General features: G+C 41.7%; 1 protein-coding gene across 1 annotated transcript; it reads left to right on the top strand.

Annotated features, from left to right (window-relative positions):
- Window positions 1-690: 690 nt before the first annotated feature.
- Window positions 691-22,148, top strand: pcsk7 (proprotein convertase subtilisin/kexin type 7). The gene is made up of 17 exons (XM_030066757.1): window positions 691-803; window positions 2,899-3,176; window positions 3,668-3,883; window positions 5,896-6,030; window positions 6,707-6,872; window positions 6,980-7,070; window positions 7,737-7,791; window positions 8,048-8,186; window positions 8,338-8,438; window positions 11,529-11,696; window positions 13,949-14,053; window positions 14,701-14,803; window positions 17,228-17,384; window positions 17,966-18,060; window positions 18,925-19,030; window positions 19,764-19,881; window positions 20,758-22,148. Exons 2-17 carry the CDS (start codon window positions 2,958-2,960, stop codon window positions 21,007-21,009), a joined length of 2,226 nt encoding a protein of 741 aa, XP_029922617.1. The 5' UTR covers window positions 691-803; window positions 2,899-2,957; the 3' UTR covers window positions 21,010-22,148.
- The last annotated feature ends 91 nt before the right edge of the window (window positions 22,149-22,239 follow it).

Below are 22,239 nucleotides of genomic sequence, written 5' to 3'. Positions count from 1 at the left end.
TTTACTGATTCTGACCTACTGACAAGCCAGTGTATTGGTCTACTAAAGGATACTTGGCTCTAACTGCTAAAAGCTTTCATAGATCTGCTTTTACATGATGTCTTTTATCCCATTTCAATATTGTTATGTTTCTACCCTACTGTATATTTTTTCCTTTATCTTGTAGCATTTGGGGTGCATGCTTGTTTTTACTTGTCCCACTTAATTTTTTTGATGATGATATGAGTATGATGTTTGCTTTTATTTCACTGTTGAAGCTCTTCCTGAACTCTGTTTTATACAAGCTTTTTTTTTTTTTTTTTTTAGCTTTATTTCAAGTCATGAAGAAATAAAGAAGACAACAGCATCGCTTGCAAATAGATGATGCATTAAGACAATACAACATAAAGCAGTGCAGAGCAAAAATACAGCTAAAACAAAACCTAAAATAAAATAAGAAAAAATAAAAATAAGTTAAATAAGTAAATAAATAAATAAATAAAAGCAGTTGTATGACTATAAACTCATTCCTTTTTTTTTGTTTGTTTTGTTTTTTGTTGTTTTTTGTTTAAGAATGTCTATTAGTTGGTTAGGGTTCAGCGTCCCCATCAGAAACAGAGCGCAGACTGCCCCCCTGTGGTCAGTTTGGGTGCTGCACTGGCGCTCGGGGCCGTCCCTCCGAGCCAATCGAGCGAGTCGCACGACGTTTCCGCAACTGCTCGCCGACGTCACACGTTTGTTCGCGTAGTTTGTGCTTTACGGAAATGAGATGACAAGCCCACTCGATTTATCACACATAAACGGATAACGATTCCAGCGAAAAGGTAAAAATACGTGTGTATTGATGAAAAAATAAGATGTCACGGCCGTTGCTTCCTGCTGGCTTCGTCTTTAACGTCAAGGCGGCGGTGACAGTCGTTTGGTCGCTGGCGTTTGTTTGGTAGCTGAATTAACGTTAGCCTCCGTAACATCGGTGAAACTCGAACGGTACTCGAAGTTACTCCTCGATTTCAGGATTATTACTTCAAATGTATGTGACAGCCAGTCTGGCACAGTTTGTCAAAGCTTTGTCGTGTGACTTAGGAGCTTCACCCGACGCCTGAGGTTAGCTAGAGAGCCAGCTGGGCGAGCTACCAGCCCGGTAAAAATTGAGCAATCAGCAAAACTGATGGCTACCTTAGCTAGCTGTGTTGTCAGGTGGTATCGGTATGTGGCTGTGTCTCTATTTCCTTCATTTCACCACAAGACGACAGCAAGACCCCCCTCCACATCAGTGCAGTTACTCTCAGATCCTCTTCAATATGTAACGTTTATGTATTAATAATAATAATAATAATAATAATGATAATAAAACATTCTGTGGAAAGTGTCATGTGAAGATGAGGCATACTTTTATTGTCACAGTTTCTCGGACTTTGAGGCATTGAGACATTGAGGTTAAGATTCATCATCTGACTATTAGCAGCCTTTTAGGGCAGCTGTAGATAGGAACAAGCTATTGTATTATGACACCTCTTTGTTTTGTGTGCGTAATATGAGTAGATACACAGCCCTGCCGTTGTACATACCTGACTTCTCATTGGTCATTTTGTAGGTTGGCTGCTGACATGACATTTAAGTCTCTCCATAGAAAAAAACAGTCCACTGAAAGAATATGGTCTGCTTTGTGCTTGGCATGGATAGTGTTGTTGCTGTTGTTGTCTGTGTTTGTACCTTGTGGGATGAGGAAGTTACATACGAATTGCTCCTTGTGGGATCAATAAAGTTGTTTCTAGTGTATTCTATTCTATTATTGTTCAGGTTTGTGATCATCCTATGCCAGTAGAATAACTTTTGACACCCCTTGAAAACAAGAAGGCACATCTCAAGGGGATTATCCTAATTTTAAAAAAAAAAAAAAAAATGGTACTTTGTGTTTTGACTTGGGTTGTTCCTCTGAAAGCATAGCTGAAGTTTTGTAAGTGATGTATCCCACCTTTTTATTGTCAAAACTGGGTAATCTTTGTGGTATGAAGTAATGATGATGTTTCTTGTTTCTCCTGTTGATTTTCTATGTCAGTAGTTCTCAAAAGTTTATCACAAACGTACTCCCTTTGAAATATTTTTTCAGCCAGGTACCCCCTGACCAGTGCAAAAAAACCCAAACTGGTAGGGGGGGAAAAAAACCCTATATAAAGAGGTTAAATCTGGCGCCATCAGTGTCTGAAACAACAATCTGATACTTAGGATATTTTGTTGGCTCCATTTTTTCTTGTCTTTCACACCTTCCTCTTGATTTCAGCTGTATTGCTGCTATGTTTCAACCACAAATCCATTTTCTTGATTTTTGTCTTGGCTTCCTGGTCACAGCGAACAAACGTCTTTGCTTGACTACCACGGTAGCAGATTTAAACCACAAACACACACATTTGACATCTTTGGGAAGCCCAGAGGGAAAACCGAACATAAAATGTAGTTTATCAATCTTACAATTACATTTTTATTGAACTTATTACAGCATAGGCTAATTATTTTAAGAACATTACATTACTGATATTCTTGAAATTAACATTTTTTAACAAATCTCAGCACTCTACTGTACCCCTAGTTGTATGCAACCACTGCTCTGTCATGTGGCTCCATAGGCTAGCAAAGCTAATGGATCAGCACTTGAATGTGAAAGCCTCTTCACAATGTAAACGGTTAGCCCAGGGATAGACCGGAGTTGCGATGTATGAGGACAGTGTTAATGAAACATGTGCTTTAACCGCAGCTCTGTGAATTGGTGGTCAGAAAGCTAGTTATCCTGATGCTGTGAAATGTGACTCCTGGCCTCTGAATACCGCACCCAGACAGCGAGCAGCCAGCAGCTCATTCACAGATTGTTCTCGGTGCTGACGAGGCCCTCCTCTTCCCTCTCTCTCCGTTTCTCACATCCAGGTTACGGTTCAGATGAGGAAGGCCTGCCTGCTTGACCCCGAGCATCACCCTCCGTTGCCATGGCAACTTCCTATTTCCCCCCGTTCTTCCTCATCCTTGTACTGTCCACCCTCTTTCTCCTGCTTTTGAAACTGCAGCCCTCTGTTGCCCCCTCCACCGCTCCCTTGCAGTCATCGTCCCCCTCCTGCGGTCCAGGGCAGTCCTGGGCGGTCCATCTCCACCCTGGCCCACATTTGAAGAAAAGGAGCTCTGTGGACCTTGATGTCATTGCCAACAGGGTGAAATATTTTCTGAATTTTTTTTCTTATACGCCTGGATGTTATTTACTGCATATTTTTCCAGAAGTTTTTATATTGCACATATTATTCAGATTTTGAGATTTTTCTAGTGCCATCATTTTGCACTTTTTTCCAATCACATTTTTAATTTTCATTGGTTTATGTTAAATGCTCCCTGTTTTTCTCTTTGTCTCCACTTTCTGCTACTACCAGTTCCCCCTAAGAGGAAGAATGACTAAATCCATGTTTCTACTAAGTGGTGAAAAGTAGGGTGGTTGGCCTTTGGTGGCTGGTGATGTCACCACCCACAGAGTACAATATCACCTGCCTAAAGACCAGGCACCCTACATTTCACCATTAGAGGTCAGGCATCAGAGAAATTTGAATTTTGGGTTTAGTTGCCTAAGTCAGGGGAAAAGGATAGGTTTTTCAGTTTTTAAAGCATCCTCCCAGTTTTACATGTACTGATCAGCTGTATTTTCCCCCTTCAGGTGGCAGAGCAGGCTGGACTGGAGAATCAGGGCCAGATAGGACAGCTGGAAGGTCACTACCTGCTGTGTTCTGCATCTGGGGGAAATGGTGTCCAGCCAGGAGACATTCTGGCAGCCCATCCTCATGTCCTCTGGCACTCCCAGGAGAGAGTCCTCAGCCGGAGCAAGAGATCAGTGGCCTTCAATGACCCCCGCTACCCCAAACAGTGGCACCTGGTGAGGATATGAATGACTCTGTTGTTCTCACTCTTCTACTGGTTGTCTGTATCTAAAAAATATGTGTCTAAAATTACATTTTTGACTGCCAAGTGTTGGTAAATTGAAAACTTTAAAGAACCTGCCAACGTTTTTTTTAATGGACAAAACAACCAGTGCACATTTTTCAAAGAAACGTGTCACCCTAATCAGTTATAGTGGTATTTTGTGTATACAATCAGGCATCTGATTTCAAAGTTTCTCATTTATAGAATTGATCAAGTTTGTAATTCATCATGAATTGCAAGATTTTAAAAGCATGAGAGAGAACACATTTTGACATCAGGGCTCATCTAAGGGACATTCAAGCATTTAAGCAGTAGGGAAGTAGGAGGAAAAGTTAGCAGAATTTAGATGCTAAGGCTTTGCATAGTGTAGCATCCAGCCAATCAGAAGCCTGTCAGATATGGAAACGTTTAATTTGACTTGGTCATTTTGAGTGTACGGTGGTCAGCAGGGACAAAGTTAGAAATAGTCAGAACCAGAACAGCTGCTACACTAGGGATGGCGAAAATGGAAAACTTTCGTTGTCGTCCACCGGGCCTCATTAATCGGTTTATTTCAGTTAACCGAGAATATTATTTGACTGTCTGTAAAGTTTACAGACCCAAAACCAATTCAGACATAAGATAATATGGAACACACAGCCCAGTAGCGGTTCTGCCTATGTTGCCTCCCTAAGCGAAATTACTGCCTTGTGCCCTTCCATGTTACTACCCTTACCCCCACCCCCCACCCCAACAGCGACAATTTCTCAGACCATAACGGTAATGGCAGCTACCGGCGCCCCTCCGCCCACCTTTTCAGCAAGCTGGGGCGCCTGATAATAGATAATAGAAAACCGCTTCGTGGCGCTGATGATTTTTTATTTTTTAAGTGCTCGTGCTGCCGCCCATGTGCCCCCTTCGCCCATGTCAAAAACCGCTACTGACCTGCTCACAGCCTCTGCAGTCACAAGTTGATCCCCTGCGCCCCCCTCCCCCTTGCCATTTCTTCTGACACACACGACCTATAGGCTATACATGACTCAGCAGCAAGTTGACGTGATAGTAGGGGCGCCTCAGCGCTGCACCAACTTGACGTGGAAGTGAGCGATATTAGTTGTTTTTTTTTTTGGGGGGTGGGGGGGGGGGGGGGGGGGGGGGGGGTTGCTTGTGCGCCCCCAAGTAGATTGCGCCCTGGGCAGTTTCCCACATTGCCCATAGCAAAAACCGTCCCTGGGAACACCATTCATTCCAAAGTCAAATATTGCACATAGCCTACATGATATCCTACAAACATTATGTAATTTACGCATGTTGCTTACCATGGTGTAGAAGAAATCTCTCTCTCCTCGTGAAAATATTGTCTCCAGACTCCTCGATGAGTCTGCTTGGTGGTTTTATGACTCTTGCAGACTTGCATGACATACTTTGTCCAAAACTATCCGTGATCACCATAAGCTTGGCTCGCTTCTCCAGTGTGTCTCTACCGAGCTGAGCTCTGTGCGTAATGATGTAATCCAAGCCCGGCAGAGCGTCCTGTCGCCATGTTTACCATATTAAACTGTATGTGGGTTCATGAGCAACTTCTTAGCTTTCAGGAACAGTTGGAATTTTTTGATAGAGCAAACTTTACGGAAGTTACGGTATGTACAATATGACATGCGCATTTGTGTCGGCGACGACACGTTCAGCCTTAAAATTAACCGACAAGATTATTCGGTTAAAGTTCAAACGGTCAACAACCGGTCAAACAGCCACCGGTTAGCATCCCTATGCTACACTATATCATGTTGTGTGAGTGGGTTGTTGCATTGTGCTAGTTAATACATACACATACATACATGCAGAATCTGTGCACAGGTCTTCAAAAACAAGACCTTTTGCCTCTGTTTCTGTCCTCTTTACTTCCTTTACTTTCCTTTTTCATCCTTGTCATTTGCGCCACCCCTCTCACCTGAACTCTTCCTTATTTTTCCCCATCCCTCACAGCACAACGACATCAATAAAGGCATGGACATCAATGTTACTGGTGTGTGGGAGCGTAACATCACTGGCCAAGGAGTCACAGTGGTGGTGGTTGATGATGGAGTGGAACACACCCTCCAGGACATACAGCCTAACTATGTAAGTCAAAACCACACCATCAGAGACATGAGAAATGCAGTGTCACTGCCTATTAACATGTTTTGTATATGCTCTGTTGCAGTAGAAGTTTTTTTTTTTTTTTATAAATAGTGTCGTGTTTCTGAAAAGGTGCAATCAGCAAGTAAGGCTACAGGTGTGCAAATTTGCCAACTAAGGGTGTGTTCACTCACTAGTGTCATTGTGTGTCATTTTCAAATTGCCAACATATGTAAGGTGGAGTGCCTGCAGGGCTGGCAGAAATCATCCACTTTGAGGAAACTGGTTTCACACTACGTAGACAACTGCTAGTTCACAGCAACAACAACAGCCAGAATGTAAATGGACAAAGTGATAAGGAAATGTCAGTATAGAGTAGTATGGTTATGTTTTCTGGTATGTTGTGGTAGACAGTTGCACAGAATGGTGTTTGCTGATAGTGGCAATACAACTTTTTGTAATGGAAATATAATATCAGCTGTGACTTGCTTTGCCTATGAAAAAGCAGAGTAGTGAGAACATGCCCCAAGAGATCAAAACACACATTTCCAGTTCATTTTCAAGTGCACATTTTTAGACTTAATTACAATTCAGTCTGAGCATCAGAGATGATTTTTTTTACTGGTATCTGTTTAAACCAAATACTCATTCACCAGCAATGGGCTTGTGTCTCTGTCAGAGTCCAGAGGGCAGTTATGACCTGAACTCCAACGACCCGGACCCCATGCCCCACCCAGACGCCCACAGCGACAACCACCATGGGACACGCTGTGCTGGGGAGATTGCCGCCGTTCCCAACAACAGCTTCTGTGCTGTGGGGGTGGCCTACGGCAGCAAGGTGGCAGGTACAGATGGGAGAATTCAATTTGGCTTTATTGCTCAATGAAACTGGGGAATGCTGCACTGACAGGACTGTGCTGTGAGTCACCTCATCTTGTTGCTCTGTGTTCAGGTATCAGAGTGCTGGATGGCCCGCTGACAGACAGCATGGAGGCCATCGCCTTCAACAAGCACTACCAGGTCAATGACGTCTACAGCTGCAGGTGAACAATTCTTGTCAGTCTCGTCTCACTAACTCCTGTAGTTCTGTGAGAGAAAAGACCTCGGTAAACATGAAAATGTCATTGATGTCTACAGGCATGGGTGTAGCACTTGCATGCATGTAACTGAATATCTGCTTTTCTTTAAACTAATCCTACAGTTATTTTGACAATGAATAGATATTGATATGATTGCCAGCCTCATTGTTGCCATTGCTGCCATCTGCATCATCTTGTCAAATCATGACCTAAATAACTTTATGTTATCAGATGAAAATAGTTAGCATAGGAAATAGGAATAGCGATTTTTGCTGTGCTATGCCTTAATACTATTTTGTAAAGTTTTGGGCTTATTTGGGTTCACATATCACACACTAAACATTGACTGTGTTACACATATTTAATGGTGTCTGAAATAATGAGGAAAAAAAAAAAAAAAACAGACGTGAGCTGGCTTGTCCCCAGTTGTTGACCGATCATGTGAAGGTACCTTCTGAAGTCTGAAAATCAATAAAATCAATAAAATTAATTGGGAGGTGGGCTGTAGTGATCACAATATTGCAATTGTAGTGGAAGCTACACACAAAAAATAGGCAGTATTATCCTGTGTGCCACAACTGCATGATTCCATTAAATCCATTAAATTTTTTTTACTGTGTTCTACTTTAGTTGGGGTCCAGATGATGATGGACACACTGTTGACGGGCCACATCCCCTGGGCAAGGTGAGAGGAAAATACTGTCAAGCAGCACAATGCACTACTCTCTTTCTCCTGCAGAGGGCAGCATACTGCAGCACCTCACTCACAGACATGCAAAAGAATTGTGTATGCTGTGCTGTAATGCTTGTTTTCATTTTTCTGTGTTACTTAATGTTGAAAGCTATTATTTCCAACAGCCACCCACCACCACCACCACCTTAAAACACTGCAGATAATGGTACTGGATAATGCGGCAGTATTTTATTTATTTCTTCTATAGGCAGCGCTGCAGCATGGCGTGATCGCTGGCAGACGAGGCTTTGGCAGCATCTTTGTGGTTGCAAGTGGCAATGGAGGTCAATACAATGACAACTGCAATTATGACGGTTATGCAAACTCCATCTACACCATCACTATCGGTAAGAGACTCAGCAGCTCCCAAGTCTCTGTTCTTGTGTTTTTTGGTGTGCATAGGGCCGAAAATGATCATCTCTCTCTCTCTCTCTCTCTATCTCTCTCTCTCTCTCTCTCTCTCTCTCTCTCTCGTGTGTGTGTGTGTGTGTGTTGCAGGGGCAGTGGATGAGAATGGCAGGATGCCCTTCTATGCTGAAGAGTGTGCGTCCATGCTGGCGGTTACCTTCAGCAGTGGAGGGAACAGGATGCGGAGCATTGTAAGTCCTTAGTGAACACACACGCACATGCGCGCACACACACAAGGAATGCGGAAGGGAGGAAAACCAGTAATAATGGGCTGTTGGTGGGAGAGTCTGTTGTGTAACTAAATTGTCATCGCGTTTCTCACAACAGTCAGTGTGGCTGTCCCTGCCAAAGTGTCCCTCTGGGTATCTATGGTCTTTAAAATGTCTGGAAAAACTAATAAAAAATGTATAAATTAACATTAAAATGTCGTTCAGTTTCCTAAATATAGATATCATTTTTTCACCATGCAATAACATTTTAATAATATTTGTTTTAATTTTGCACCACATATTCACTCTTTAGACTAATACAGAACAGGATCAGTAATACAATAGTAATAATAATAATAATGATAATAATAATCTTTATTTATATAACACTTTTTAAAGCATAGGAACAAAGTGCTTCACAGTCATGACCAATTAAATACAGAAGACAAATCATGAAGTGATAATTGAGAATGAAAATAAATAAAAGCAAAACACTCTGATGTCGCTATCAGCTATATTCAGTTGGCTGTTCCAGGTAACATTAAAAATCTTTAAATTTGCCTTTCTGAAAGTTACAGATTTTGTAGTCCATCAGCAAGACACTGAATCCCACAGAATCCCCATCACTTCATCCACAAGGCTGGCTTCTCAGTACTCTTATTTCTATGGAGAAATGCATATGCATGTCTGTCTTAAAGGGAATGGCAAAGAACTAACTCTCTACTTGCACTGGCAGTTGAAATTCTGACATTTTAAGTCTGAAAAATCGCAACACAAAAAGCAGCGACTTCAGTCAGAAATGATGACAGATAAATGGAGTAAAGGCGTAGTGTAGCCATTGGCTTCTGTTTGCCGCTGTTTGTGGCTGGCTCCATGGTAACGCAGTCTGGGCAAGGGATGTCATCGCCAGGCAAAGAAGAGCTCAGCCGGGATTGGTTCCCTCTGGACTGACCCACCACCAACCACAGTATTCAACATAGGCCAAGTGGTTACCACACGCTTCCTATTAGTGCTTCACTCTGTTGAACCCAGCCAGAGTGCACTATGTGCAGCTGGTTTCCCAAATGTATTTTATCACAGTGTTCTTAAAATCTTACAAGCCTGGAGAAGTCACAGAGCAGGCCCAGAAAATTATGCAAAAATACTACATATTGACAGAGTTTTGGAAATGTAGTGGAAATTCATTTATAATTCTTTTTTTCGTTGAGTCGGCCAAAGGTTGACCTCTGATAGGTAATTTTAAGGACTAATAATCCAACTCAAAGTCTCCTGATTATACAAGTCCTCAGGAATAGTTGTGGCTAACCAAAACAAGACAAAGGGCACTGGAATCAGCTATTCAACCAAAGGAATTCAATGTTTGAACATACACGTTTACAAATCTTGGTCATGGACATGTTACTGTTGACCATGGAAAAGTTGTGAAATTGAAGTGAACTGAAACCCTGTTACTACTGAGCCTGTCTTTCCTTTTAATTTATATAAGCCTCTGGAATGAAATTTCTAGCGTGTCAGGATGTTTTTTCTGTTTAAACAACACTTCTTTGAACAGCACTGTTGGTGTTAATCACTTAAAATACACTGGATAGACATGGATAATTTTAGATCTATGCCCTATCAATCCCAAAGGGGTAACTGTGAGTGCTTTTATGATTCAGTTCAAACTGTCCATAACTGCAGTCTTTACTTTGGCCATTGCAACTGAAGCAGCTACTGCAGTATTTTCCCTGCCATTATAAGACTTAGATGTGCCACCTGAGAGTTTTTGCACAGTGCCTAAGTTGATTGAATGGGAAATATGGAAAAAAATTTTATATGCAGTACTGAAGCTAAAAAATCTACCTAATAAATTGCTTTGTTTGTCAGTGATGGAAATGTCACTATTTACCAGTGGTTATTTAATCACACAAATGCTTTTTTGTTACATTATAATAGGATTGCTACAGGACACTAGATTACTAGATTACTATCCAGGTCAAACTTTTAAGAAAAGCCTGGAGACTGCACTTCATTCTCAAAGAGAAAAATGTTTGAGAAGGCCTTCAAACTAAGTAAATCCGAAGTTTTTATTCCTAGAAATGCTGCAAATTGAATGTTAATGTGATTCAGCCCTGTCGTATAAACCAGAGATGAGGGGCTTGTCTCCTGTCAGCATGCTGTCACCATGCCGACAGCTGGTTGAGGATGAACAGGCCTATCTGTGCAGGAAAACCCACTGGATGTACTGCACTGCAAAACAGCTCCTATCTGTCTACATGGCTGGGACAGCTGTTGGAAAAGGCCTACATGATTTCCATCTGAAAACACAGATGCCTGGGAATCAGCACACAACAACATGATCCTCATATCACACTACTGTGTTTTTTAGTGTGTGTGCACTGAAGAGGTTACAGATGAGGTGTTCAATTTGTCATGCATATGAGATGTTTTTCTTGCTGTGAGAAACTCCAATGGCCTTTGATTTGTCTAAAATATCTCTCACACTCATAACAGACGATAGAGAGATAAGAGAGATGAAGTTGAAAAAGAATTATAAGAAACACATTCTAAAGTTCACACCCTCTGTAAATCCTCCATTTCTTTCACCATCCGTCTCGTATTCTACTGTGATATTAAACTTCTCATTCCTCCTGTGAATTTCCATTCTCCCTGTTTCTACCCTCCACTTTGCTGCTTTTAGTCTTTTTTATTGGCATGACCACCTTCTCTCTCCTTTTTTCTAATTCCTTTCATCTCCTTAAAAGCTGGACCGCTGTCGGGCCTCTTCCCGTCATTCAGTGCCCATGCACTCCATTAACTGTAAACAAACAGAGTCGACCTGTAGTAAATATGTCGTTTTGCCATGATGATTCCATGATAATGGAACCTGGGTGAACTGTTCTTTGCCAACACTCCCTGCTAGTAACTGTTTGTGTTGAATATACCCTTTGAAAGGTGTGTGTTCATGTGTTGGCCTGTATGTGGGATTGCCTTTCTTTAACAGTGTGTGTTCCGTCTCCTGCCAGAGGTTCGGCTGCCTTGTTACTGTTAACGTGTCTTTTCTCAACCCCTCATCTGTCTGTCTGAATGCAGGTGACGTCAGACTGGTCCATGCAGAAGGGGACAGGCTGTACAGATGGACACACGGGCACATCGGCTGCCGCCCCCCTGGCAGCGGGCATGGTGGCCCTCATGCTGCAGGTGCGACCCTGCCTCACCTGGCGGGACGTCCAACACATCATCGCTTTCACCGCCACCAAGGTAGACCTGTTACATGTGTACAGTTTTTGCAGAACATTAAAAAGTTTTAAAGTTCCTGCAATTTCATTTTGCAAATACCGGGCTTTTCAACTCATTAGGATAGAATTAATGAGGTCTTAATGTCAACAAAAATGTTACCTAATTTCAGTTACCTAGCTACAATGGTCCAACTGAAAAGTGCCTACCTCTGACGGGTGATTGCCGACTCTCTTTTATGAATGGAATGCACCTTACACCATGTCTCCATGCAAGGATGTGGACAAGCTCATACCTCTCATTTAACATTTTGTTGTGTTTTTTTTTTTTTTTTTTTTTTTGCATGCAAAAATAAGTTGTATGTGTAATGCAAGGCTCCAGATGGCGACTGAAATGACCGCCAGTGCGTCTAACTTTTGTATTTTGCATCTCAGTTTTTCCTGCAAGTTGCCAGCGGTAACTGTCCCCCCATAAGCAAAAAATGAAAAAATAAATAATTGTAAAGGCAAGCACAGTGGCAAGCTTAAACTCTGTGCTGAACTCTCATCTCCCGCATCTACTTGCCTTACAGGCGTACACTCCTGTACTGTCCTGCTCGACACTGTCCCAAAGTCTCTGTAAACTGTTCACAGCTCTGACTGTTGTCTTTTTACTTTGCTGTTGTATAGTCGATACTTGTATAAAAACTCAATTCAAATGATAAATCACAAAAGTGGTGATGGCAGTCCAACTTGATGTGCAGTGCAGAGCAGAGGAGGGACCTGTAGGCAGTGGATTGTACCCATGGATTTAAGTTTTTTTTTTTTTATCCCGGTATCTCACCTGATAGAGTGCATACCACATATCACGGCTAAGTCCTTACTGCTGCTGCCTGGGTTTGAATCTGACCCGAACTATTTGCTGCATGTCATGCCCTCTCTCTCCCCTGCCTTTCCTGTCTCTTTCTACTGTCATTGTCAAGTAAAGCAGAAAAAAAGAACAAGAAAAAAGTAAATAATGAATCGCATTTTTACTTGATTTGTTCATTTATTCATCTGACATAATTCTGTGAAGCTGATAGTTCATCTCCAGGTCCCTCTAATGTATTCCACTACACTCAGCCCCCTTAACACTTAGCACATGTGGGCAAGGCTGTGCTCAGTTGAATGAAAATAGGGGATGAGTTTGGATATGCCCCCACCTAGTTTTCATTAGGATGCAGCTCTTGGAGCTGGTTGTTGTGATTGTGGAATTAAAATAGGACCCTATGTCTGCTTCTGAACCTAATACCTTTATACTTACTTGCAACGATTAGTTGATTAAGAAAAAGTTGATTGGCTGAAAAATAATTTCGTTAAGACGCTTGGTAAAAGTTGTCTTTAAAAACATAACTTTAATTCTCTGATACTTATAGATACCCTGTTAAGAACTTTTAGTGATTATGTAGGTCTGTGTAGTTGTGTAATTCACCTTGTTTCAAGAAAAATGCACCAACAAACAATAACTTGGGCCATAAATGCAGGGTACATTACCCAAAGCTGCTATTTAACCATGTTTTACAGTGAATTTTAAAGCGTATTTGGAAGACTTTTTTCCTTTCATGTACACACCTGGAGTCATTTATATGTTGACTCCATATGTAACAAGATGGTGGCCAACGATGCACATCTGGAGTAATTTCTTTATACATGTTGCCTCTGCCAGCCAATTTGCTTATGTGAATAGTTTACAACATATTTGCACAACTGAACACATTTTACTGTATGCCCCTCCATATGTAAATCTGCTAATGCAAATAGCCAGTGATGCAAACTTGCGCAACTCTAAATCTGTCAACGGATATGTGGTAGTTTTACACATGTGCTGTGCACATCTGTCCTGAATCCTCTCTATGTATCTTATTCTTATCCATATCCTGTGATCTGTTGCTGCCGCAACCCAGTTTCCCCACAGAGATCATTAAAATTTCATTTAATCCAATCTGATGTAACCAGAGCTTATGGTTGTGATTATGTTTGGGTTAGAGTTGAGGTGGTGCTGTAGAGCTCAGTGGGCCAGCTGTGACACTAACACAGATTCACGTAGAGGATTGCATACTAAAAATGTTCACTCATGGTACCAAATAGGATTATAACATTTACTAAATTGTATTTGTTTTGTTAACCTTTACCCATCCATCCTAATCCACTTAAAATGGTTATTTTTAGTTAATTTGTCACTAGTGTTTGTGAGAATGTATTATTGATTGTGATTTTGGTGTTGTTAATGGACAAGTTGCCTTTGTGTGTATTGGACAGTGTGATGCCAGTGCAGACTGGAAGGTGAATGGAGCCGGTTTCCACCACAGTCACCAGCATGGCTTCGGTGTTCTCAACGCGTGGAGACTTGTCAATGCGGCCAAGGTGCACACATACACTCACACATTCACACACATTTTTGCAATAAAGTCATGGGAGAAATCTGCTTAATTTTCTCTCATCTGATGGCCAGAAGCGATTTGTGTTGTGGTTACATTCACGTTCATGTCTGTAAACATGACGCAGTACCTTTTCATTAATTGCTATTGTCTGCCTGCCAGACACATAGCTGACTCACTTCAGCAAACCCAGTCTGTGATGCCCACTTGTATCTAGTTAGTATGAACTTGCAGACATGATGATAGGAAAAGTGTAGCTCATCCAGTAAAAGGCTTGGTAGATGTGCTGGAAATGGAGAATAATAGTATTATAATTAAGCATTAAAGGACTTTTGTACAGTTTTTGAGTGTGCAGATGACTCTCAAAACCCTTAACAGCTAAATAAGGCAATATTTTATAAAAAGCATTTTTGAAACACAAGCCAAGATTTCTGCTTTTGAAATGTAATAGGCTGAAATTCTTTCAGTGACTCAGATTATCTAAAATAGTATCATTTTGTCATTTTGATACAGGTATTGAGGTATACACATGCATTCACCAGAGACCCTCTATCAGCTTAATAATAAATGCCCTGATTCAAGGGATTTTTTTTCTCTTTTTTTATGTTTTTTCACATTCTTTCTCTCGCTCAGGTATGGGAGTCAGTGCCGTTCCTCGTGTCCTATCAGAGTCCAGTACTGAGGGAGGAACAGCCTATTATGATCTATCCAGAAAAACTGATCCGCACCTGGAACGGTAACATGGTCTATTTCTCTCTCTCTCTCTCTCTCTCTCTCTCTCTCTCTCTCTCTCTCTCTCTCCCTCTCTCTCTCTCTCTCTCTCTCCTCTCTCTCTCTCTCTCTCTCTCTCTCTCCTCTCTCTCTCTCTCTCTCTCTCTCCCTCCCTCTCTCTCTCTCTCTCCCTCTCTCTCGCTTGCTCTCTCGGACAGTTGTTTGTCGAGTTTAGACACTGCAGTGCGTAACCTGCCCCTCCCTCCCTGCTCCTCAGGCAGTCTGCCTGTCCATATTAGGTAATGTTCTCTACTTCATGTGTCTCGTGTCCACTCTGAAAAACTGGACTAGATTTCTCCACATTGCCTCCATTTCTTTTCTTTTTTTTCTTCCTCTTCTTTTTGGTCTTCTCCCCCGTCTGCCTCTGTACTCTCCAACTCCTTGCTCTTTGTTATCAGTACTTTTTGTTCCCTTGTAGCTGCGAACCACTCTTGGATTCTCTTATATTTGCCTGTCTGTGTAGGCGATCTCTCACTCTCACTCACACTCACACTTGCATGTACGCATACGGTGACCTCATCCTGGCAGAAACTTCTTCTCCACCTCCCTCTCCTCTTTCCCTCTCTTCTCTTTTACATCAGCTTAAGTAAAACATTTGCAGTGGAACAATACTTCAGCTTGAATAGGATGTTTCAGTACCACTGGTTAGGAGCACAGCCAAAGACAGGCTTGTGTGTATGTGTGTGTGTGCTTGTGTGTAAATGAATTTGCATATGTCTATTTACCAATGGCAGTATGAATTATCTCCTGGCAGTGTTTGGGCTGGGCAGTGTGGATTCTGTGTGTCTGTGAGTGTGTGTTATACTTTCTTGTCTCCTGCAGCAGGACTTTGTCTCATACAAATCAAAGAGTTGCTGATAGTTATGGAGCAGCACTGTGCACAGTACAGCTGGGCTAAATTTCAAAAAGATAATTTACTGTATCAAAGAGCCTTAATGCACACTTCCCCGTTCAAAACTCCCATTAATCAATCATGGTCAAATCTCAGATGGGCTTTTTATCATTGACAGTGTTCAGATCTCACAATATTATACCATGTTGTTTGTTGTTCTAGTTGCTATGTTTTCTGGCTGCCTTTTTGGCTAATTTCCTGCCCTCGGCATTTCAAAGGGGCTGGCTTCCCATGTGAACAAAGTTGCTACTGGTGTGCGCACGCGTGTGTGTGCGTGTGTGTGTGTGTGTGTGTGTGTGTGTGTGTGTGTGTGTGTGTGTGTGTGTGTGTGTGTGTGTGTGTGTGTGTGTGTGTGTGTGTGTGTGTGTGTGGCGGTGGGTGGGGGTTGTGTGGGGGTTGCCACCAGCCACCAGTGACTGAGCTGTGTTCACTGTGGAAACATTAACTGCTCAAGTGATTCAAGGTGTTTGTATGTGTTTAAGTGTGTGTGTGTGTGTGTGTGTGTGCATTGTAAACCGAATAGGTGGTCACGTTTCTGAAGACTTGATCAAGTGAGGAGTTTTGAAGATTCAGCAGTTATTTGTTACAAATCACCCAAAAATCCAGTGATGGCGAGTGCTCGTCCTCTCCTTTCATGGCCTCTAAAATGTGTTGAACTGAAAAGTCTGCTAGCATGTTCCCTGTGTTAGGAACATCTCCAGCAAATCCCTTTCTGCTTCTTCTTCTTTTTCTCCTTCTTCTTCATCTTCGTCTTCGTTGTTATCTTCTTCTTCTTCTTCTTCTTCTTCTTCTTCTTCTTCTTCTTCTTCTTCTTCTTCTTCTTCTTCCATGGCATTACACCTTGTTCACACCCACCCATTCCTCCTTTCCTCACTTGCGTCCCTCCTTGGCCCAAGGACGTGTGCAGCCCTACATGGTCAGGGAGCATCAGGGCCCATTAGTATGCAGAGCCCAGGAAATACCAGGAAATTACGAGACACTATTGGGAGGGAGGCAGGTCGATGGTGAGGAAGAGTGATTGATAATGGCTTAAAGGAGAGAGAGAGAAAGGGTGGGGGAGAGGGACCCCAGTGTATAGTGGACAATATTAAAATAATATATACTTGTGAATGAAAATGTCATTGTGTAAAAGCAGTATCATTTTGCACATACGTGCTATTTGGGTCTAAAGTAAAATGAAAATTCAGTAATGCAATTCCTGTTTGCATTTTCACATGCTACCACTGGTATTCTCTGGCCATGTTAAATTGAAAGTGTTCCTGCTTCACTTTCCATTTTCAAAGACTTATCCTGCTGCTAATCAACAAAATTTAAATGTTAAATTGACATGCAGAATAAATAATATAACCTTAGCTATTACATTACATCAGCTGCTTTTCTTTGAACGGAATAGCAGCAGATAGCCTCATCAATCCATACACGCACGCACACACACACACACACACACACACACACACACGCACACACACTGAACTCCTTTCTGCTCTCCTCCCTCAGTCACTGCTGCTGACCTGAGCCAGTCGGGCATGCAGACGCTGGAGCATGTTTCCGTTACCGTGACAATAACACACCCCTGCCGCGGCAATGTGGAGATTGTCTTGGTCTGCCCCAGCGGCATGACATCACTCATAGGGGCACGCCGCGCTATCGACAGGTACACACACATACACCTAACAATATTGTTGCGTTTTTATTGTTTCCTCATTTTCATTGCTTTTAGTGCAAAGGAAAAAATACAAAGGAATTTTGGAAAAAATATAAAATTGAATAGTGCAGATAAGGCAAAAAGATGATTTTGACAGGAAATCATTTAAAATGTCAAAATCATATAGACAACAAACAGGCACATTTATAATGAAATGCAACAAACATCACACCATAGTCATAGCAAAACCCATTTTGAAATAGTTACTCACACTTTGAAACTTTGATTGGCATCTGCCATCCACTGTGTAGGTAGCACTGTGTTGTTTATATACATCATTTTGGTGCAGGTATTGCACAGCTTGTAAAAGTCCAAAATGAAAGATCGCACAGATTGATTGATTGATTTTATTAGACCATTTGTATTTACACAAAGATATTACAGTACATAGTTTCAGTGTCCTTTTAAGTCAAAATCCACTTTTCCTGCCTTGTGTGTGTGTGTGTGTGTGTGTGTGTGTGTGTGTGTGTGTGTGTGTGTGTGTGTGTGTGCGTGTGCGTGTGCATGTGTGCGCATTCATTTACACACAGGGACTCTTCAGGCTACCAGGACTGGACTTTTTCCACTGTGCGCTGCTGGGGAGAAAGAGCCGAAGGCCAGTACCGCCTACAGATAGTTGACCACAGTAAGACACTGCCCCACACAAACACACACACAAACACACACACACATACAGATGCACTCATAAACAACGGAAGCTTTGTGAAGTGTCTACCGAGGAGAAGTGTCAGTAATGGGATGGGAATGTCCTACTCGGGATGGAATGCACACACACACACCCAGACAAACACACACACACACACACACACGTCTGTGTCTTGTTCTCTCTCCTTCTCCACTGCTTGTCCACATTTGCCCTGAAAATGACTTATCTTCTATCTGAGTTTATGTCAGTTTGTGTCTGCATTATGTTTTCCCACTCTGCATCTCTTGACCTTGCTTGTTCGTGCTGCACTGTAGCCAAACTACATTCAGACAGTGTAGAAATCTGATTACAGTGTGACCAGGGATATGAACAAAATCAGATGTCATGATATCTTTGACAGGCTACTTCGATATGCTGATGCTGCTGCAGGGATGACTCTCGGTGCTTTCATGAGAAATGCTGAAACATGAGCTATTTGATAAACAGTTACTACTCATGTGGATATGGTGACCAAGCAGATGGAGGCGAATCATAGAACAGCCATATCACAATATTGCAGTATGCCAAATCCCAGCTGATGTCTAGTCTATTATCACCATTATGATATCAATGTATTGCCCAGCCCTAAGTGCAATACTGGCCACCTCTGACTCTGCTCTTGAAGATTCAGTAGCAATGTAAGCACTGCTGTGCAATCAGTTGGTAAAGCTCACACTTCAGTGACAGTGTTGTTAGTTATATGTTGCATTAACAAAACCGATTGTGTATTTTCATCGTTGCTTGTTTTTCCTGGTGTTATCTTTTGACCAACGGCACACCCTTCCTCTGTGTCTGCTCTTGCAGAAGAGCCGTCGTCCCAGCAGTGTGCTGACATCGGGCTGCTGAAGCACTGGAAGCTGACCCTTTACGGCTCCTCTCTGACCTACAGCGAGGTCAAGGACAGACAGAGGTCAGGACTCACACAGGCTCTTCATACAATCGTCTGGGGAGTGCTGTGTTTTCCCTCTCTGTGTACTGAAAGCCTCCTTTTTGTTTGTTTTTGTGTTTTAGTTACTGGGCATATCAATGCCTATTTTCCTTTTCTAAATTTAATTTTATTCGTGTTTTTGTAATTGTTTGTGTTATATTTACTGTTGGCCTTTTGGTATCCTTGTGTAGCCTCTTTTAGCCTTTTTTCTTTTACAAATTCTGATTTTTTTGTTATTTGTTATTTTTCTATTTGTTTTTTTTTTTTAAATTCTAGTTTTTAATGCTAGTTTTTAGTATGATATATAGTTCAGAAAATTTTTTTCTAATCCCCCCCTCCTTTTTTTTTTTTTTTTTTTTTTTAAACCATGGACAAAAACATCAATACTAAAACATTGCTTAGTTTGTGGTTAGTCAAGATATTTTCTTTTCAGTTGTAGTTTTATTTCTTATTTTTATTTTTAAGTCTGGCTTTTGTTTTAGTTTACAGCAATCTTAGTTTTGATATTTTTTTCCCCTTATATCTTTGATCATCCATGCAGCAATTACTCAACTGATAAAATTGCTTGTGGCCCTAAACAGTGTTAACTGTGTTGTCCTGCACTGACTGATGACAGCACAGATAAAGACAACCACATGGAGTTATTAGTGCATTCACTGACATGTGGGCTGGGAGTTTTTTTCTGCATGCTGATTGGCTGTCTGTTGATTGACAGGCTGGTGGAGGAGGCTATGAGTGGCCAGTATCTGGATAGCAGCTTCTCACTGCCCTGCCCTCCTGGCCTTGACGTCCCACCGGAGATCATCAACCCCTTCACCTCCAACAACCTCAAGGTAGACTCTGACTCTGTCAAACTCTTTCTCAGTATGAGGGTACACATACGCTTAAAAGACAAATCTAGAGGTATAGAGATTACATATAGACAATGTATATATTTTTATCCCAGCCCTCATTCTTTTAGAATTGATAAATTGCAGGGCAAGCACAGTGGTGATGCTAATGCACTCAGTTATCAATGTATTGATATTAATAAAAATTCATATAAAATGTACACAAGTAATTTTTTGTACTGGCATCTCTGCCCTTTCCCTTTCTGTCTCTTTCTCACATTTTTATTTTTTTACCCACATCTAAGAATTGAATAGATCCTCTCTCATTAGTTTCTGCCATCACTCGACTTGTCCATATATATTTATACAGTTGTTTTTCATCCTTAGCTCTCCTTCTGGTTGTGTACCTTTCTTTCTGTTCCACTGGTCATGGAGTTTCTGAAGTATGAAATTCTCAGAGATGTCTTTTAGTCAGGGAAAGTCAGTAAATTTGATTAGCTATTTGTGGGAAATCAAGAAATACTGTAAGGGAATTTTACAAATAGTAGTGACCCATACTTTGCCGGAATATTGCGTTGAGTGTGTTGTCTAGCTTTTTGCACACTTGTGTTGGAAGTCAAACTGCTGACCAGGAAGGAATTAAATTGTTTTAAGTCATGGAAGTTCTTAGATCTATTTATGGAAAGTCATGGAATTTTTCATGATTATATTACCTTGTCTGAAACATTACATTTATTTTTCTGCTGTCTTCCTCCTCTTTCTGCTCCTCCATTGTGTTTCTGCCCCACCCAATGCACACATCCATCAGAGAAGTAGCAAATCTGTCTGTCTGATTCACCTTCACATTCTGATCAGCACCTCTGTCCTCCTCCCTGCCAGTTTCTGCTGCTGCTGGGCTGCTTCGCTCTCTTCTGGTCCCTCTACTACACCCTGGAGGTCACCATGGCCCACCTGGAGCTCAGGGACCTTCTCTGCCTGCGCAAGAGACGTAGAGGGCACCGGGCGAGAGGAGTAGAGGAGGCGGCGCCGGAGCACGAGGAGAAGGAGCGGGACTCTAGAATCGAATTGCATTCAGTTGCGGACGTAGACACCAGACCGCTGCTCATCAGTGAGGAGAGGCCAGGCACATAGCACTTAGCCAGAAGATGGACCACAGACCTCTCTCTGTCCATGCTTATGGATGCTCTCAGGCTCTGACCCTTCCCTTCCCGCCTAATAAATTTTTTTACTACTTATCCTTTCAACCCTTCTGCTGTCCTTGTGTCCCCAAATCAAATTTAACTGCGGCGAAAGGGCAAGAACTTGACTCAAGATGAACTTGACTGTGACGAGTGGACTCTCTGTGTCCCTCTCAGTATTCCCCAAACATGTGGCCTTGCATCAAGATCAGTGTGTGTATGTCTGTGCATTGTCCTGGGTGAAAGGGATGTCAGGTGTGTGTGTGTGTGTGTGTCCTTGTATTTCTGTTCCTCTAGTTTTTAGTTCCACAGGGGCTGGTTTAAGGTTAGGACTTTGATTTACTGTTAGGTTAGTTTTCAGTTACTGGAAGAGTCAAAGCTTAGGCATGCACTGGAAAGGCGATGCACAAGGATGTTTCTGTGTGAGTGTGTGTGTGTGTGTGTGTGTGTGTGTGTGTTGGGGGGGGGGTGTACATGCTTGTCTGTAGGCATATCTGTAAACAAAAAAGACTTGAGGTTTTCTGTTAGTGGGAATCACTACTAGCAGGGTACAGACCTCTTTGAGTCCCTTAACTTAAGACGATAAAGATGCTATGTGCACTATAGAGAGATATCAAACTACTGTTGTGTGTGCGAGCTTGCGTTCCTGTGAGTGTGTGTTTGCTCATAGTGTGTGAGGTCTTCCATGAAAGAATGTCTTGAATGTGAGACTTCAAGAGATTATTGTTGCATTTTAATAAAATAGATTATGTTTTCTGAGGTTTTATTTGAGGCATTTGACTTGCAAGTCGGGGGTTGTTGCATTTGGGTTATCATTTTACTCCAGTACTTAAAAACTTGAAGTGGGATTTTTTCAAGTGTTTTGTGGGGTTTGCATATGTATTTTTTTTAAAAATCAATTGTAATATATACTGTGTGTGCCTGTTGTACAGATATGCATCATTTGATTTTAACGATTTATAAACTGTTTAAAGAAGGTATTAAAGAGTTCTAATTTTTTATATAAAGGACTGTTTGGAGTGAAATTGGAAACTGTGTATTGCTGTGCAAGTCACAGATGATCTGAACGATAATAAAATACAGTTGGTGGAATGTCCTTTCTCATAGTGTCCATATAAAATGTGGAACAAGAGTAACATAACACACATTTATACATTTTAATACACACTTTGGCCTGGTCTTC

Source organism: Myripristis murdjan, chromosome 13 (assembly GCF_902150065.1).
Source record: "Myripristis murdjan chromosome 13, fMyrMur1.1, whole genome shotgun sequence".
Lineage (NCBI taxonomy): Eukaryota > Metazoa > Chordata > Actinopteri > Holocentriformes > Holocentridae > Myripristis > Myripristis murdjan.
Note: the sequence above shows the minus strand (reverse complement) of the source record. Positions and strands in the feature narration are given on the sequence as shown.